Source organism: Dama dama, chromosome 16, assembly GCF_033118175.1.
Source record: "Dama dama isolate Ldn47 chromosome 16, ASM3311817v1, whole genome shotgun sequence".
Taxonomy (NCBI): domain Eukaryota; kingdom Metazoa; phylum Chordata; class Mammalia; order Artiodactyla; family Cervidae; genus Dama; species Dama dama.
In genome coordinates this window covers 6,955,819-6,976,018 of record NC_083696.1, presented here as the reverse complement: position 1 = coordinate 6,976,018, position 20,200 = coordinate 6,955,819, and the positions used below count along the sequence as shown (strand labels likewise).

Sequence of the window (20,200 nt, the reverse complement as noted above, 5' to 3'; positions counted from 1 at the left end):
TGCGCTCTGAGCCTTGTGAGCACTCGAGACCCTGCCCAGGCAGGAGGCGAATGAGGTCATTAAATCCATCTGCGCAGATGGGGGACCCTCTAGGGAAAGTTCTATGCAAATATCATGATGCAATGAGGTGAAATCCACTCGCGTCAGCCCAGGCTGGGGCTCAAGCAGGGACCGCACTGTGCTCTTTGCAGAGACAGATCCTCTGCCGTGTGGGGAGGATGTTCACTCTGCTGGGCTCTTTCTCACAGTTTCTAGAAAGGAAGGCCAGCCCAAGGTCACAAAGCATGTGAAGGGATGGACTGGGAAATGAAAGTTGGGCCTCTCCAATTTTGTAATCTTTACATATATCAAATTGTCACATTGTGCACCCCTCACTTTTTCTTATGCTAAAATCTGCTCCTAGGATCCTTCAACCTAATTTTCTGCAAAAAAAAAAAAAAAAATCTCTCTCTGTGAAATGTTCCCCACCAGGATTTCGGGTGCTCTAGAACAGGGGTCCCCAACCTCTGGGATCTAATGCCTGATGATCTGAGGTGGAGCTGATGTAATAATAATGGAAATAAAGGGCACATTAAGTGTTATGCACTTGAATCATCCCCAAACCATCCCCCGGCCCCTGGTCCATGGAAAAACTGTCTTCAACGAAACCAGTCCCTGATCCCAGAAAGGCTGGGGACCGCTGTCCTAGAAGGTGGTCTGAGCTTGCCGGAAAAAGCTTTTGTTATTTTCATCATCCCCAAATCAAAATTACCAATATGTGCAGAGAGTTAGGTTTTCCTAAAAGACATCATTGCATCTTTTATATCAGTGGATCCCCTCAACAGTCCTAGAAGCTAGATATTCCATTGTACAAGTCTATTAACCAACACTCATGTGGTACATGACAACTTTTCGCCCATGATTTCATTCAGCCCTCAGAGTCCACAGTGCAAGGCAGGTCTTATTCCACTGATTTCACAGCTAGAAGGAACCTGAGGCTCGAGGAGAGGTGGCTTGCCTTACCTTAAAATACTGGATTTGTCACTTACTCATTTGGGCTTCCCTGGTTGCTCAGTGATAAAGAATCTGCCTGCCAATGCAGGAGCCACAAGAGACGTTGGTTTGATCTCTGGGTTGGGAAGATCCCCTGGAGAAGGAAATGGCAACCCACTCCAGTATTCTTACCTGGGAAATCCCATGAACAGCGGAGTCTGGTGGGCTACAGTCCATGGGATTGCAACAAAATTGGAGACGGCTGAAGCAACTAAACACCACCACCACCACCACCACTTTGGGCGAATGCCTGCCCCTTTCTGAGCCTCAGTTTCTCCACCTGTAAAAGGGCGGTTGCTTTAGTGCCTATCTTACAGAGTTGGACTTCCCTGGTGGCTCAGACGGTAAAGCGTCTGCCTACAATGCGGGAGACCTGGGTTCAATCCCTGGGTCGGGAAGATCTCCTGGAGAAGGAAATGGCAACCCACTCCAGTATTCTTGCCTGAAGAATCCCATGGATGGAGGAGTCTGATAGGCTATAGTCCATGGGGTCGCAAAGAGTCAGACACAACTCAGCGACTTCACTTTCACTTTACAGAGTTGTTGAAGAATTCAGTTCTTTCCTGGTTGCAAAGCATTGAGCACATTGCCTGACCTGTAATACATGCCCCTGAAAATGGAAACAGCTATGATAATGACCACGGTGATCCTAATAAAAGTTATCATAAGGCTAGCGAGAAGCAGAGTCATGACTTGAGCTTGAATCTGCTGCCCCTAACATCCAGTGATGAATCCTCTGCCCTGCACTGCTTCTCTAGAAATTTCTGTTTCAGCCCCAAGCACCTGGCTCACCTCTCCTGCCTTTCTCTCTGCAGGTCACACCCTTCCCCATGTCTTGTGACCTACAGGGTGACTGTGCTTGCCGGGACCCCCAGGCCCAAGAACACAGCCGGAAAGACCTCCGAGGATACAGCCATGGCTAAGGAAGGACAAGGAGTTGTCAAAGAATTCCCAACGCCAGGACCCGCATCCCTTTGGTATTGATTTCACAGTCAGCTGCTCAACGGAATGGCCTCTCCACACCAGGGATCCTTAGCACCCAACCGGTCTGCCTTTAATTTCACCCAGGAAGGACTCGTAGAGTGGGCGTGTGAACCAAGTCTCGCCACGTTGAATGATGGAGTAGAATCCCATCTCAAAGTCTTAGAAAGATTGCACTTACAGCGTGCAGTCCCTGAGCCTCCTAAAATTCTAACCATTTGTCACATGACCACAGCGAGAAACATATTCTGTATCTAGGAGTGTGCCCATCTGTGGTTAGTACGCGTGCATGCATACGCACCCATGCAAACATCCGTGGGAGGGCAGTTTTGGAGACTGAGCAGAGAGAGACTGGGACGGACTCAATCCTTCCTCTCCCAGGCTCTTAACCAACACTGTCCTTGGGAGAAAGAGAGTTACAGAAACTGCTAAGACCAAGTGTTAAATGCCAAGGTAGCTCACACCCTGAGGCTTATAGAATGCGTAAGGTGTGCCTGAGTGTGCAGTCCTTTGGGATTGGAAGTGAAATGGTCTCTGATCACCTCCCTTCTAGGGAAGTAGGACCCGAGGAAGAGGTAAAGAATCCAAGGTATGCGAAGCCCCCAGGGTTCGAGGCCAAGCTGGAAATGGCTTAGGATTGCAATGTCAAGGTATTATAATAGCCCCCGGCTTGAGGCCATAATATCCCTCACATCCCCCACATCTTGCCTTGGGACCACACTTGCTGCTACTTTTCCAGCTGCTCTATCCTATACATTGAGGACCCCAAGGTGGTAGGACTAGGTTAGGAAAAACCCCCACACAACCAAACAGTCTGCCTTAAAAGTGACCCACATTTCCCCACCACTCCTCACGTCTTAGTCCTTCTGCAAGGCAAAACCCCTCATTGGCCCACGTGGTGAGAAGTGAAGGCCCCCCTGGGTGGGCTTCTCATCCTGGAAGGGAACTGAGGGGCTTAAGATGCTGGAACCCCCACCGAGAGTCCAGAATGTCTAAGCCAGTGTTAGATTTTATAAGCAAGAGGAACAGTGTTACATTTCTATGATGTCAGAACCCTCCGGAAACTGTTGGGATGGCAGGGACTCTTGGGTTAGCATCCTTATCCAAGTCTTCCTGCCCCTCCAAGGCGAGAGCAGGCTTTGGGTCTGAGGACCTCATTGTGCCCTGAGTAGCAATAGTTCTGGAGCAGAGAAGCGTCTCAGATGGGATCCACACCTGGACTGTGTTCTAGAGGGGCCTTCAGGGGATAGCCCAAGGGTTCCCAGCCTTGGTCCCCACCCACCCAGCATGGTCATCATGCCTTCCACAGAGCCTTCAGCTCCCATACTCCCGTCCACCTCTGTCCTAGGGTGGCCCTTGCCTCTCTCCCATGTCCAGCCTCCAAAAGTTAAGAGGAAATTAGCCAGATGCTCACAGAAGCCCCCACCTCTTTGGGGTCCTTTTTGTTCAGCCAGTTAACCTGTCCACTCCTTTTGAATTAGTAAGGGAGGTGAGGAATACAGAATGAGGTGGAAAGAAGGCTGACATTTACCCTGATCTCTGAAACTGAGAAAGCGAGGTGATGGGAGGGTCTAAGGCAGAGATATTGCATAAATATTGCCCCCAATCATCTCAAATCTAGTGAAGACAACCAACCAAAAAACCAATGGCATAGACATGGAAGGTACCAAGCATGTGGCCGACTCTCCTCACTCCTGCATCCAGCACAGTCGCTGTTCATCAGCTAGAGCCTTTTTTTTTTTTTCTTTTCCAACGGGGACCAAAAATAACTTCAGAAACCTTCCTACTGTTCTCTCTCCCAGCAGCAGCTAACTGCTGACCGAGAACACTTGAGAAGACGTCTGTTGGCCATCTGTGGTCTGTTACATTAATAACTATATCAAGGTGCTTTTCGTACAGGTGCCCACAAATGAGGATGCAGTGCTTAGATAGTTTTGTGTGGCTTCTGCCATGTTACAATCTCCGAGATTGGGTTCCAGGCATGCCATTGTTAAGGCCTGACTCAAATCCATTATATTTCCTTCTTACAAACTTGTATCTCATTTATACTGAGGGCATGCTTTTTTTTTTCCCTTTAATTACCAGGGCCAATCTTTGGCAAAAGAATAATAATTGTATAAGCATCGATTCCATTTTGTACCCCTCTCCAGTATCTTAGAACTCTTGCCAACTCTTCAAGTCCCCTCATGCCCTTGCTGAGTTATCAACCTGAGTGGTGCTAGATAGGAAGGAACAAATGAGGTAAGATGTTAATAGAGGTGGCTCTCCCAGCTGCTTTTTTTTTTAACATCAGTAAGTAGCGCAAAGAGCCTGGGAGACCTGAAGACAACATTCCTGATGGTGGGGTGGCAGGAACCACAGCAGAACCTCACCAGCTTCCTTTCAGCCCACTCTCATGCTCTTTCCTCTTCCACTCAAACACATTCCACAGCCGACTTCTGCCTTCAGAGTCTCAGATTGATCAAGCCCTTCTCAGCCAAGTGTCTCCCAGTCTCCTCCTCACCATCATTCAAACCTGCTACTCACAAATTCCTATTTGCCAGGGATATTAGGTGGGAGAGGCTGCCTGGTGGGTGGGCAGCCTCAGTCCCACATGCAAGGTGTCACTGATAGGTCCTTCTCCTACCTTAGTGGAGGACGGTCAGCTCCATGAATGCAGTGCACTGATACTCGGCTTCATTTTCTTTCTGGGGATAAACTCATTCTCTGACCCCTTTATCAACTTCAGTTTAGGACGGCGGAGTACTCACAGGAGGAAGCTCTGCTGCACTATTGTCTATCAGCAGCTCAGAGGTCCTAAAGCACTTGGAGGTTCTGAAGATGGATTAGCTTCTTCAGAACTTTCTTCAGAACATGGAGGTTCTGAAGAAGGATTCACCTGTTAACAGCAAGAAAGAAAAGATCAGGTGGACAGGTCGCCAAGCCTTCTCTTAGGAAGACTTTCCGAGCCACAGCCCTACTGGCTGCCAGAGGACCTGTGTTATCCCCTAGATTCTGTGCCAACCACCTTTTAAGGAAAGACAACCCTTGGGAAGTCCATTCTGGAGGCTGCATGGGGGGTGTTATGAAAGGGGGAGATGAGTGGTTGTAACTAGTAGGGCTCTGAGGATGGAGGGTATCAGCTGCTTCTCCTGGCTTCAGCATGTTGAGTCACTGCCTAGACAGTGATCTTGGTCTTTTTCCCACCTTGGCCAATGCTTCGATGCTATTTGTTGACAATAATTCTTTGAGAGAGATTCTGGCTACCTCCCTTCCAGGTTTGGTTTAACTTGGTTCTGTCAGTTTGTTATAGGTCTTACCTGTGTTAAGAAAGGAAAGAAAGAGAGGAAGAAAAAGAGGAGAAAAGAGGGAAGGAAGAAAGGAAACCATAAATTCAAGTTAACAGATCTGAGGTTTTTGTGTTGTTGTTGTTTTTTTTTTTTTTCTCCTCAAACTACTTCAAAGTAGGGAAAATATAAAAGAAGAGCTGGATGGTGACAAAGCTGTACAGATAGAGATTAATAGAAGACAAAGAGATTAAAAAGTAAAGCATGATTAAAAATAAGAATTTTAAGAAAACCTATTTTTGTGCTTCCTGAAGAACATTCTTTATTCTACAGACTGAGTAGGTAGACACAGTCTAAAGATTTCCCTAGCAGGAGTAGAGTGGGGTTTTATAGCGCTGTCTGTTCTTTTCTGTACATTGTGGTAGGTTCAGGAAATAAGGCATCTTTCCCCTTAATATGTAGTTGATATTGTTGGGGGGGGTGTGCATTTTGTCTATTTGTATGGTTGTCAATCAGTAACAGTAGGGAGTGGGGAGGGCTTGAAATCGTTTTTTTTTTTTTTCTTTTTCCTAATATTAAGGGGACATACTGTGTTGCGCTTTTCACATTATGAAATGTTTGTATTTACCGTTAGAGCACTGGGCTTTCTAAAGTCTGCACTTAGAATCACGCTGCACAGTCCACTTTCCTAAGAAGCTGCTACATGACCAGACAGGTAATTCCCATGGTTTTCGAGAAACAGAACAAACCAAGCAAATAACAGACATAAAACTAAACAGCAAAAGAATCAAAGCCTATTCTTGGCAATTTGCTCACGTTTTGCCAAATTCCTCCCAACTGTTTGATCTTGAAGAGCAATGTGTCATAGCCAAGAGAGGAATTATGTCCCTCGAGTGAGAACACAGAATTCTTGACTCCAGGCAGCAGTTTGCTCCATGATCTTAAACAAGTCATGATATTGCCTCTCCAATTTGCCTCAGTTTCTCCAGCTGCAAAATGGGGATAATACTACTTAACCTACCTCACAGCGGGAGGGCAGGGGATTGTGAGGCCCTGAGGCTTCTAAGGGGCTGCGGCAATCTACTTGAGAGCCAGTCTGTGAGAGCCTGACACAGCGTCTATGGGTTACTTTTCAAGAATGCACAGGCCCACCGGCCACTCGGGAAAGACAGGGAGTGCTCATTCGGTATTTCAAGGAATGGAGGTGAGCTCCTAGATTAGAACCCACCTTGAGAGAGGCTTGCATTTGAGAATATCTTACTTGTAGATAAGTTGGACTTTCTCCCCTTATTCAGGCCTTTACCAGTTCTGTAATTTGATTTAAAAAACAAAACAAAACAGTGACTTCCTGCAGTGTAAAAGTCAGTTCACTGCTTATTCAAGACTTCCAGGCCACTTCCAGCTTTACAGAGGAAGGGAGTCCCTAAGTTCTCTTTTTCTTCTCAGACTTAAAATTCCACATCGAGTGTTCCATTAAAAGAAGATACGGCATTCTGAGTGCAAACTCGGGGTTTCTTAAATTCTACACCAGCAGTCAGTGAGGAGAAGTTTGAACAATTAATTGACTTGCTTTCTTGGGTCTCTATAATCAATAACCTGTCCGCAGATATCTATCTATATAAAGATATTATATATAAATATAAATTTACATATATATGCACATGTATATATAGTTGTACATATATGTGTGTATATATATACTTAAATGTAATATTTACAAAATAAAACTGTGATCTCGTCTAGAGAAAATGTATTCATATTACAAGCGGCTCTTCCATATTTATGTATCATATTATACCTTTTTATTATTGTTATAATTATTATGGGTATTTCTAATGATGATGATGTTGAAATCTGTTTGGCATCTTCTGGAAACTACCAAAAATGACTCTCCATTGATATGCTTAAAAATCTGTTCTCAAGAAAATTCTACTGGCCTACTATTAAAAAAAGAGAAAAGAAAAAAAAAAAAATAATAATAATCTAATCACCAAAACAAAACACAACTCCAACCCTTTTTCTGTACCTCACGCGCATAAATTTGCTGCTCCTTTTTTGGGTTTTATTTTTTCCTGTTTATGTGTTTTTATGGATCTAAGTTAAGTCTTTCAGCAATATATAAAAATGTAAATAGTAAACTTTATTTATTAAGAATGTCATCTTTTTTTAATTTATATTTACACAATTGTTCATCTAATTTATTTTTTCTATACGGTTTTAAATACTCAGACATATTTTGCTGTTCATGATATTTTTATCCTGTTCTCCTGGATTTGTTTCTCCATACTGTTTTCTCTGGTCTCAATTACAGGTTGGATCTCACGAAAAAAATAATGTCAAAGACAGAAATATTTTGCCACTGTTGATTACTATACCTTAAAGTTCTATATTATGAAAATATATAATAGCTTGTATGCTTCAAAAATAGCGGTGTGGTTGTTGTCTGTTGTGGAAATCTACAAGATTCTCACATGTACACATTAGCATAATCTAAAAGACTCTCTCGCATATACACAGTAACATGGAATAGAATACCAGGGCCTAGAATTAGAAGATCAATGGTAGCATGAATTTGAATCTAAAATACACCCTCTCTTCTCCAGAAATAATTCCTGAGAGCACCTATACTTTACATATACAATTGGAAACATTCTTACATGTTACCAGAAAGTTCAGTTTTCATGTCACTTTTAGTCGTATCTAGTTTTTTGGATGCTATGTTCAACGATATACTTCAGTATATTCATTATTTTCATTTTTTCCTCATAATTGGACACTCAGTCATCCAATTTTCAGAACTGGAAGCTGAGACCAAACTTTTGCTATTTTCAATCTGCCCATTGAATCTCATTTTTTTTGTCTCATCACCACTTAACAGCTATGTGGTCTTTGGAAAGTTATTTAATTGCTTTAAGATTTAGTTTTCCTATCTATACAATGGAAATAATAAAAGTACCCACCCATGAAGCTGTTATTAGAATGAGCTAAGATAAATATCAAAGATTATAGAGCTGTGCCAGACATGGTTTATATTAACTCTTGTTATGATTATTATGAGACATGGCTGCTTGTGACAAGTATCAATAAATGAACTGACTTTTCTAATATCTGAAAGCATGAAAACAAGGGTCGTAAAAGCATTCACGTACTTGCACAGGCAATGTATGCCCTGTATTCTGAGCTGTAGACCAGCAGTACCACCATAATATAGGTTTATCTGCTGATACTTGAACTGCTGAATTCTGTGCAAAAGAGTAGTTTGGGACACCGATATGAACGCCATAAAAGGGCAGAGAGAGAGAAGCCAAGAACCACCATAGCAGGTGTTTTAGACTCTTTACAAACACAGTCCGCTGGGAGATATGAGACAGAGGTCCAAATAATTTAACAAGAATCATTGCTAAATTCTATCAGATAACTGTTTCCAAAGTGGGATAAATCATTAAAGAGAATGTTTTACTCAGTTCTGTTCAACTCACTGTCAAGATTGAAATAAGATTTAAAGAACAGATTCATGAAGAGAGGCAGATATTTCCCAAATACATTGAGAGAGAAAGTGCGTGTCCAAGCATCTGTGCCAACACCACATGCTCTTTAAGTTAGTGCAGTCTGCAGGCAGTCAATGATTTTCAAACACTCTGACCATGCAATCCATTTTTTAAGCACAATAGTATGTGAAATACGAACAAGTTGAAGAGCTTCTGTAATCAAAGAGGGAATGAGGGACCCTCCCAGTTATCCCATCTCTGTCTTCTCCAACAAAACCGGGATCATCCCAGCGCCAGCTCCCTAGAGTTTGGGGTTCTAAAGAGCATGACGGTAAAAGCAAACAATCTAATATTTTTTTACAGGTGGGGAAATTGACAGAAACTCAGTTAGAACTTGAATTTGTCACTTGCCCAGAACCCCTAAGCAGGGGGCAGGTAACACTGCTGACTGACTTGCCATGATGCCACATGGTATCTGGGCTCTTCAAAAGCAGTGATCTATGGGGTTTCGAAAGACTACACTGCATGCCTAGAGATCAAACAAAGGGGGTTTGGAGGCAGCAAAGGCCCATACTTTTTTGAGATTCTTTGTTTTTTCTCTGCTTGACACACAGCCAACCATGGTCCACCCTGAGAGTAAGAGGTTTCTTCCCGTATAGTACTCTGGGGCTGCACCATACAGAATCCAACCTGAGCTACCTGCCTAAATAAGTGCTTTCATTTCTCTCTTTAACCCATGGCTTTTCAAGCAAAGAAGAATTCTCAGAGGCTACAGAGATGGTACCCATGTCCTTTCAACAACCTCTGGGGGTCAACTTGCTGAAACCACAGTACAAATAGATCCTTCCATATGTACATCATTTACTATATTTATTAACCTTTAAACATACTCATTTATCCAATTGCATGTTGAAGAATGGTTTGTTGAGCAGTACTATATGTAGTGCATTAGACTGAGTAGAGATAAAAACGATGGCCCAGAGAGACAGCCACAGTCACAGCCCTCACAGGGCATACTATCCAAATACAGAGAGAGGCAAGCAACTATCTCATTGGTGTACAGGGTCATAAATAGGAGAATCCATCCCAGAGGGAAAATGGTAAATGTTGCAGGCACAATTAGTGCCATGTGCATAGACCAAGAGGGTGAAATAGGACACGGCTGTCTTGCGGAATGGCAAGTGTTCGGGCCATTGGAGTTGGATTGGTTGTAAGAATAATCAAGGAACCATTCTGGGGAAGAAAGGTGTCAGCTGATTCTAGAGAGTTATACAGACACCCAGTTGCCAAGGGCTTTGCAATTGTGTGTCTTAGTCTGTGTTCAGACTAAGGTGTGCTTCAGAAGCACACCTCTAGGCAAGTAGCCTATCATATAATGATTCCAGTTGCTACTGATAGAGAAGAGCGGATGTGAAACAAAGATGGGAAGGTAACCAAGAGAGGATGTATTGTCAAACATGTTACTACTGTGAGCAACTACAGTTTAATCCCCTTAAAAACTCTGAGCCAGCGGAGAACACACTCCTTAGAGTTACCCGACCTGAGATGCTACAGAGTTGGGATAGAGTCACTCCCATGGAGGGGTGCCCCTGGACCACTTATCCTTCACCACATTTGTATTTCATGCTGATGGGAAGAAGAGACTCAGGGCATCAGAAAAGACTCTCAGGTAAAGAGATGTGGATACTGACCATGGGGATTTGGACCAGAATACTCTCTAAGCTCAGAGAAGTGGGCAGGGATTCCCTGGACTCTGCTGCAGCACTCAAGAGTTTGAACATCATTCTGAGGATGATGGACAGACATACTCCACATTTTTTTAGGGCAAGGGAGTAAGAAACAAACTTTAAATTTTGAGGTAGACTGCTTTGTGGAGAACAAGTGTTAAAGGGGAAAACTGGGATCTGCTGAGACCAAATCTGAGGCTGGAGCAGTGGTCCAGATGAGAAATGACCAGGTTGTGATGGGCAATAATGGGGAAAAAAAAGCAGTTGGGATGAAGAGAGTGGTAGGAAGTGGTAGGATAGCAAGCGTGCATGCTCAGTAGCTTCAGCAGGTCACGTGACCCCATGAACTGTAGCCCATCAGATTCCTCTGTCCGTGGGATTTCCCAGGCAAGAATTCTAGAGTGGGTTCCCATGCTCTCCTCCAGGTGATCTTCCCAACCCAGGGATTGAACCTGTGTCTCCTGCATTGCATCTAGATTCTTTACCCACTGAGCCACCTAGGAAGCCCAAGTAGGATGACGTAAGTGATTAATTTGATACTAATGACTAGAGGGGAAAGTGGCATGATTTACCTAGAAGGCACACTCTTCGCATGGCCAACTGGAGAATCCAGGGTGTTTAGGGGCCAAATGTAGTCAGAAAAGGTATAAAGGCCATGAGCGGTCAAATAAGTAGCAATTAATTTTTCCTAGAAAAGAAGAACCAAATGCCGGGGCTACGTGTCATGATGGACATGTGTTGCATATTTTTCTTGTAACAGTTTAAATCCACAGAAAACTGCTCCCCTAATTAGCCTCCCTCCCAGAGTAAGAACATTTTGTCCACAGTTCATGATGTCCTTGAGTTCTAGTGAAGTTTGTGTCCTATCAGCAGAACATCCTAGGAACTGTGCCCTTTTCATCGCAGTGGTCCAACCCCCTTTTTCAGACCTGTGGCACTCGAACTTCAGCATGCCTCAGAACCCCCTGAATGCCTTATTAAGATTTTACTTTGGAGTTTCTGATTCAGTGCTGGAATAGGGCCCAAGAATTTGTATTTCTGAAAACTTTCTATGAGATACAGTTGTTGCTCATCAGGGGGTCACACTTGGAGAACCACAGACCCAACCTCTCAACTGTCCATATGCACACACACCTACTCTGCTAGGTGATGAGGATCCTGAAAGTTATGAGAGTTGTGGCTCGGTTGATCAAGAATCTGCCCGTCATGTGGGAGATCTGGGTCTGATCCCTGGATCAGGAAGATCCCCTGGAGAAGGACATGGCAATCCATTCCAATATTCTTGCCTGGAGAATTCCATGGACAGAGGAGCCTGGCAAGCTACAGTCCGTGGGGTCGCAAAGAGTTGGACATGACTTAGGTGATTACCCTAAATGGGTAAAAATAAGCATCACATGGCCCCTGCCCTCAGGGAGTTTCCTGTCTATTGGTAAAGAGATTCCACACATGTTTTATAATGTCAAAGGCCAAATCTGAGAGGGACTCAGACTTGAGGATACGGAAGTGAAAGTGTTAGTTGCTCAATCATGTAGAGTCTTTGTGACCCCGTGAACTGTAGCCCACTAGGCTCCTTTGTCCATGGAATTCTCCAGGCAAGAATACTGGAGTGAGTAGCCATTCCCTTCTTCAGGGATCTTCCCAGCCCAGGGATCGAACCCAGGTCTCCTGCGTTGCAGGCAGATTCTTTACCATCTGAGCCACCAGGGAAGAAGGCAATGATCACATGGCGTTTTGAACATGAGGCAGAGTCAGACAGACAAGGAGGGAGAGAAGGGTGTTCCAGGCAGGGGGAGGAGCCTAGATAAGAGAGCCTAGTGGGAGAATGCACGGTGAGGAGTTTAGGTCAGAATATTGTCAATACATGAGCAAGCAGAGGAGATGGGGCTGGAAAGGTACCTGGAGGCTTCTTCGAGGAGCCTTGAGATGAGCCTTGAAGAACATGCAGGGCTTCAGGAAAGAGAAGGAAGGATAGTCTGGTTGAGAAAACCTCAGGTGTGTCTGACTTCGGGGACCCTATGCTGCCTCCCTTATTTCCTCTTCCTTTTTCAAATAGGGAGCACACACACATTGTCCTTTCCCAGAGGTTTGTCTAGGAGGTGGGATCTTGCCCTATGGCTCCCCTCAGGAACCTGTCTGGGCTTCACAAAGAAAAGCAGCAGTTCATTCTCCTTGATACCTTTGCACGTAAGAACACTCCTTTGCAGGATTAAAGCATGCCAAGTAACACAGACCATGTTTAGGACAAGACGTAACCAGATGTCTCATTTTCTCCAGTTCCTGGATAGACATGGGGTGTCCATCCTAGCATCCATTCATCTGTACACACACACACACACACACACACACCCTTTCTACCAGTACAGGCCAGGGAGGCAGAATTCCCAAGGACCAATTTCAGAACCTCTCCCCAAGCAGCCAAAGAGGAAACTTAGTTTCCAGACATTCAGTACACCATCCAAGACCCAACCCCCAAACCTCGATATTCCCAGGGGATGGCTTTCTGTCAAGGCATTGCTAATTTTTCTCTGCGCTGATATTTTTAAAAAAATATTTTCCACGAAGCTCCCTGCCAAAGGCTTTCATCTCAAACATCTGTGGTTCTCTTGTAACTCATGTTAACACATACAAAGCATTAGTTGTTGGGACTCTGTTCACCTGTAAATTTGTCTTCAGAGCCTGAGATTTGGAAATAGGCTCACATCTCAAGGATACAGAGGCCCAAAGTCTCAGGTTCCGTCTACCTTGCAAGACTTGTCTTTTGCTCCCAACCCCACTGCCACCTACCCACCCCTCACTTCATGTTCCAGCCAAACCGAACTCTCTTTGGTTACTGTAACATGCCATGTCCTCTCAAACCAGTCAATCCTAAAGGAAATCAACCCTGAATATTCATTAAAAGAACTGATGCTGAGGCTGAAGCTCAATACTTCGGCCACCTGGTGCAAAGAGCCAATTCATTGGAGAAGATCTGATGCTGGGAAAGATTGAAGGCAAGAGAAGGGGGTGACAGAGGATGAGATGGCTGGATGGCATCACCGACTCGATGGACATGAGTTTCAGCAAACTCCAGGAGATAGTGAAGGACAGGGGAGCCTGGCGTGCTGCAACCCATGGGGTCACAGAGTTGGACACAATTGAGCAACTGAACAAGAACAAATGTTCTCTGAGATCTGAGCTTTGGACTCGAGCTCTCTACCACCTGGAACACTCTCCTTTGACTACACAGAGCTCATTCCCATCCATCCTTTAGGCCTCAACTTAGATAAGTATATTAATTAGTATCACTTACACTGATCACAGGTTCACTATATGCCTGACACGGTATTCTCATTTTGTACATGAGGACTTGAGGCAAGAAATTTTAAATAACGTTCCCAAGGTCATAAGATCTTTGAGAGGTGAAGTCTGAATGTGAAACCCCCACATAACTATGCCTAGTGATGTTCCTGGAAGTCTTACCCAAGCTCAACCAAGCCTAGAAGACCTGTGAGTCCCCACTAGTCCATTTCCTCCAAAATCACCTCAGACTATACTAACCACAAGCTGCTCATTCAGCTTATACCTCCTGGCTCACCATTGGTCTTCTCTGTTTGGTTGAAGAAGATAGGAATTAATTTGGACAGAGCATGTGTTAAGTGCCACTCATGGTGCTAATCCAATTAGTGATGTAAAACTCCAGGCTGTAACTAAACCGATTAAGAAAACAATTTTTCAGCACTTTGGTGAAGTATATAAACACACACACATACAAATCACATGTTAATTACCAATTTTTTTTCATTTTTTCATTAAAGGTGCCCCCAAAGACTTCCGATTGCAGAGGCTTAAATAAGACAAGCATGTAGTTAGAGACAGAAAAGACAATTTTAAGAAATGATCAGTAATTCCAACACTTTGCACAGCCTGATGACCTGCGTTTTAATAAATACAGTCAAATATGGATACTCAAGTAGACGCCTACGTTTAAAGTGTTGATGGTAGGTAGCGTGCTCTGTTGCTTCAGTCACGTCCGACTCTTTGCCACCCCATGGACTGTAGCCCACCAGGCTCCTCTGTTCATGGCATTCTCCAGGCAAGAATACTGGAGTGGGTTGCCATTTCCTCCTCCAGGGGATCTTCCTGACCCAGGGATGGAACCCAAGCCTTCTATGTCTCTTGCATTAGCAGGCGGGTCCTTTACCACTCACGCCACCTGGGAAGCCCAATGATAGGTGGGGAAATGGGTAAACAGAAGGAAATCTGAGCGCCTGAGAAGGCGCTGTTATAATCAAAACGAGCCCACCTACCCAGGAGGTCTAGTGAGTTTCCGTTGAAAGATGGGTCTCAGCCCTCAGAGGCTGAGATGTGAGGGGGTGCCAAGCTCCTGTGCCCAGGCTGGGGTGGGCTCTGCAGTTTGGACCACCAGCTAGCAGCAAGGAGAGTGAGGCGGCTTCCCGGGCTGACCTGCCTTCCCGCGCTTGACATCCTCAGGTTCTGAATGCGAGGGTTGGTGGTTCTCGGGTAGTTAGCAAAGCTGACCACTGACTGGACACCTAGGCTTTGACTCCTCATTGTGTGAGCAAGATCTCCCAGACATCTGACCTCTCAACCACTGCCTGTTTAGGTCAGCTGGATATTTGGTTCTATTCTTTTTCATTTCCCCAGGTTTTCTAATAAGGCCACATACACTCTTTTTCCTTCCCATCCAAAGTTGGCCATTCTTCTCTCTTCCTTTCTTCTGCCTTTTGCTTCTCTCCTTTGAGTTTCCTATTCCAAGGCAACTGGTCAGAAATGTAAAGATAACAGGCTATCCTGCTACCAGAATGATATTAATATATAAAAATCTCACTGCACTTATGCTGTAGCCCAGCCTCCACTGATGCCCCAGACGGTTTTGCATGATCTAATTCTGGCAGCATCCAACACAGCAGTCCCTAGCACTGAAAGAAACATGGTTAGTTTGAATTGAGATGTGCTACAAGTGGAACAAACACATTGGATATTAATGACTTAGTACCAAAAAAAGAAATATTGATAATTGTTTATATTAATCATATGTTAAAGGATAATATTCATAATATATTGCATTAAATAAGACAGACACATCTTCCTTGATTTATGATATGATTACATCATCAGTTGAAAATGTCATCATAAATTGGAAATGCATTTACTACACCTAACTACTGGACATCATGGGCTTTTGTGATAGCTCAGAGGGTAAAGAATACACCTGCTAATGCAGCAGATGCCGGTTCAATCCCTGGGTCGGGAAGATCCCCTGGAGAAGGAAAAGGCAACCCACTCCAGTATTCTTGATTGGGAAATCCCATGGACAGAGGAGCCTGGCGGGCTACAGTCCACGGGGTCACAGAGAGTCAGACACGACTGAGTGAGGAACACCACACTGAACATCATGGCTTAGCTGAGCCTCCCTTAAATGTGATCTGAACAGTGACATCAGCCTCCAGGTGGGCAAAATCACCTAACACTAAGCCTATCTTACAATAAAGTATTGACTATCTCATGTCATTGAATACTGTGTTGAAAGTGGGAAGCAGAATCGGTGCCTGGGTCCAGAATGGTTTAAGTGGATGGGCTGTCTCCCCTCTTGATCATGTACCCGACTGGGAGCTGGGGTTGCCACTGCCCAGCATCATAAAAGAGGATCATGCAGCATATCACTAGCCTGGGAGAAGGTTAGCATTCAAAATTCAAAGTATTGTTTCTACTGAAATATCTATCACTTTTGAAAGAAGTAAAAGTGTTAGTTGCTCAGTCGTGTTAGAATTTTTGCAACACCCAGTATGGTAGCCAGTCAGACTCCTCTGTCCATGGATTTCTCCAGGCAAGAACACTGGAATGGTTAGCCATTCCCTTCTCCAGGGGCTCTTCCCAACCCAGGGATCGAACCCAGGTCTCCTGCATTGTAGGCAGATTCTTTACTGTGCGAGTCACATGGTAAAGCTGTAAAATGATAAGCCGGGGACCATCTGAATTATTAAATCTAAATTCATTCATTGCTTTCGAACTCTTTAAATATGGCTTCCCTTGTAGCTCAGCTGGTAAAGAATCCACCTTCAATGCAGGAGACCCTGGTTCAATTCCTAGGTTGGGAAGATCCGCTGGAGAAGGGATAGGCTACCACCAACCTAGAGAGCGTATTAAAAAGCAAAGACATTATTTTGCCAACAAAGGTCCATCTAATCAAAGCTTTGGTTTTTCGATCAGTCATGTATGGATGTGATAGTTGGACTATAAAGAAAACTGAGCACCGAAGAATTGATGCTTTTGAAATGTGGTGTTGGAGAAGACTCTTGAGAGTCCCTTGGACTGCAAGGAGATCCAACTAGCCCATCCTAAAGGAGATCAGTCTTGAATATTCATTGGAAGGACTGATGCTGAAGCTGAAACTCTAATACTTTGGCCACCTAATGCGAAGAACTGACTCATTAGAAAAGATCCTGATGCTGGGAATGACTGAAGGCGGGAGGAGAAGGAGACGACAGAGGATGAGATGGCTGGATGGCATCACCGACTCAATGGACATGAGTTTCAGTAAGCTCCGGGAGTTGGTGATGGACAGGGAAGCCTGGTGTGCTGCAGTCCATGGGGTTGTAAAGAGTCGGATATGATTGAGTGAACTGAACTGAACCTACTCCAGTATCCTTGGGCACCTGGTGGCTCAGACAGTAAAGAATTGCCTGTAATGAGGGAGACCTGAGTTCAATGCCTGGGTCAGGAAGATCTCCTGGAGAAGGGAATGGCTACCCACTCCAGTATTCTGGCCTGGAAAATGCCATGGACATAGGAGCCTGACTGTATTTTTTGGGGTTCTAAAATCACTGCAGATGGTGACTGCAGCCATGAAATTAAAAGATGCTTACTCCTTGGAAGGAAAGTTATGACCAACCTAGATAGCATATTAAAAAGCAGAGACATTACTTTGCCAACAAAGGTCTGTCTAGTCAAGGCTATGGTTTTTCCAGTGGTCGTGTATGGATGTGAGCTATAAAGAAAGCTGAGCCCTGAAGAATTGATGCTTTTGAACTGTGGTGTTGGAGAGGACTCTTGATAGTCCCTTGGACTGCGAGGAGATCAAGCCAATCCATCCTAAAGGAGATAAGTCCTGGGTGTTCATTGGAGGGACTGATGTTAGAAGCTGAAACTCCAATACTTTGGCCACTTGATGCAAAGGGCTGACTCACTTGAAAAGACCCTGATGCTGGGAAAGATTGAAGACAGGAGGAGACGGGGACGACAGAGGATGAAATGGTTGTATGGCATCACCAACTCAATGGACCTGAGTTTGAGTAAACTCTGGGAGTTGGCGATGGACAGGGAGGCCTGGCATGCTGCAGTCTATGGGGTCGCAAAGAGGTGGATAGGACTGAATGAATTTCATTTTCACTAGAAATTTTAAAATCACACATGTAACTGACACTGTATTTCTATTGGGTGACACTGTTCTAATGTATACTTAGCATTCAGCCTCAATTCTTGCTGTGCTCCCTAGCACAATCCATGCTCCTGAACTCATCTCAGGCCGTCTACCCTTGAACATCTTCTATCTCTACCCAACCTTTATTTATCTGGATCATTTTCTCAGTTCATTTACTCAGCTTTTGGGGCGGAGCTCAGATATTATTTCCTTGGAGTATGAGGCATGTGGTCAGCCTTCCAAATTTGGGTTTAAGGGCCTGTTTCTCTGACCCCAGGACTCCCTCTCTTTCGATCCATCACAGCACTTGCCAGGGTGCTCCGAGTCTTTCTATCCCGCTAGTCTGTAAGCAACAAGAGTGAGGCAACTGCTACTATCCCTGGGACATATTAGGTGTTCGAGAAATACTTACGGGATGAATAAAGGAGGGACATCTGATCACACTGCCTCAAGAGAACCCAAAACCCTGCAGCGGGGATCAGCAAACTACAGCCCACAGGACACATCTAGCCTGCCTCCCATTTTGTAAATAATTTTTGGAGGAATAGAGCTATGCTCATTTATTGAAAAACTCTCTATGTCTACCTTTGAAGTAGAGTTGAGTAGTTGCAACGGAAATTGTATGGCCCACAAAGCTTAAAATATTTACTATATGACCCTTTAAATAAAGTCTGCTGAGCTCAACCTTATCAGATAATGCACAGCTCTTGAGGACACACGACGGATTCCCTGTCCAGCCTTATCTGATGGTGCCTCATCTACAATACCTGTTTCAGGTGTGTTGAACCACTGGTCGTGCCAGTAACCCTTCCACTCATGTTCTTCCACTCCAGCCCCAGGGCACACTACGGTGGTGGTGATGATTTAGTCACTAAGTCGGGTCCAACTCTTGCGACCCCACAGACTGTAGGCCTCCAGGCTCCTCTGTCCATGAGATTCTCCAGGCAAGAACACTGGAGTGGGTTGCCCTTTCCTTCTCCAGGGCACACTATAGCTCTCAACATTCCTATACATGTGTGTGTGTGTCTATGTATGCATGTATGTATATATATGTGTGTGTGTGTGTACACACACACAGATGTAATTATATATTATAAAAACGAAATAAAAATAAATGGGAAAAAAAAACAGAAAAAAATGTAAATAAGTTGCCTTCATAATTTTTAGTTACAATTTTCAAAGCCGTGTTTAAATTGAACTTTTTATTTCCCACCGTTTTCTATGTCCACTTTGGCCCTCTTTTAAATGGATTCTGTCAAAGCTTTTTCTGGTACTAGTTAACCTCAGATAATGAGAACCTCATACATACTCACAGGCTGTATTTAAATAAATCTTACCATTTTCAAATAAATAAATAAAAATAAAAATGAGTATATATTTGAAGTTTTTTCCTCCAGACTGTGAACCACACACAAGCAGGAACAGCACATTCACTCAACACAATGTATTAAACGCCTGACATGTTTTGGGAGCTGCAGATGGTCATGAGGTTCATGGCACTTACATGACCAGTGAGATGGGGTGCTGAGACCACTCTTCCTAAACCCTGGTCCCCATTGTCCAACTTAGGAACAGACATGTTATGGTCGCCCAGCACATATTTGAGTGAATGAATGAATGTCTCCTACCAGAATGGCACTTTTCTCTTTATACAATGCTACCAACATCGAAGTGAAATCAGGAGTCAGACCTGTTTCTCTGCCCTGCTTTGATAGGCAGGCATGCATGGAATAGTGGTTTAGAACATAGATTTTGGAGGCAAACTGTCTGGACTTGAATCTTGGCTCTGCCACGGGCTCTCTGTGTGATCTTGGGCCAGCTGCTAAACCCTGGTGTGATTCATTCTCCTTGTCTGGAAAGTGAGGATAAAAAAAACCCATCTTGCAGAAATGCCATGTAGGTTCAATAGTGAATACTGTGTAGGCAGAACTCACATAGACCAGTGCCTGGCCTGTTCGGAGTGCTTTCTAAGTGTTGGTTTTCCTTACTACCATCATCATCACTATTGTCACTACTGTCTAAGCAGGGGCATGTGACAACTTTAGGGGCTTCACTGGCCACAAGGGGACAGTGATATCTGCTCTGCCCACTTTGCTGTGGGCATCTGATTACAGGTAACAGTGAAAGGCCTTCACAACCTGTGTGGTGCTCTCCAGATGTGGGCCCCGGTGACAATGATCTCCCAGATGCATGGGCAAGGCCATCGGGGGCACAGATGCCAGGAGTGAACAGCTGGAGGCCTGGCCTTCCATCATCTCAGTCTCTGCCTCCCTTTTTCCTCCTGCT

The 20,200-nt window shown here is 44.4% G+C and overlaps 1 protein-coding gene across 1 annotated transcript in view; it reads left to right on the top strand.

Annotated features, from left to right (window-relative positions):
• PAPPA (pappalysin 1) overlaps positions 1-7,696 on the top strand; it is a 258,399-nt gene extending 250,703 nt beyond the window's left edge. Inside the window, exon 22 of the mRNA XM_061163313.1 lies at positions 1,848-7,696. Within this exon, the coding sequence (XP_061019296.1) occupies positions 1,848-1,955 (108 nt within the window). The 3' untranslated portion in view covers positions 1,956-7,696. The remainder of the gene's footprint in view (positions 1-1,847) is intronic.
• Positions 7,697-20,200: the final 12,504 nt, after the last annotated feature.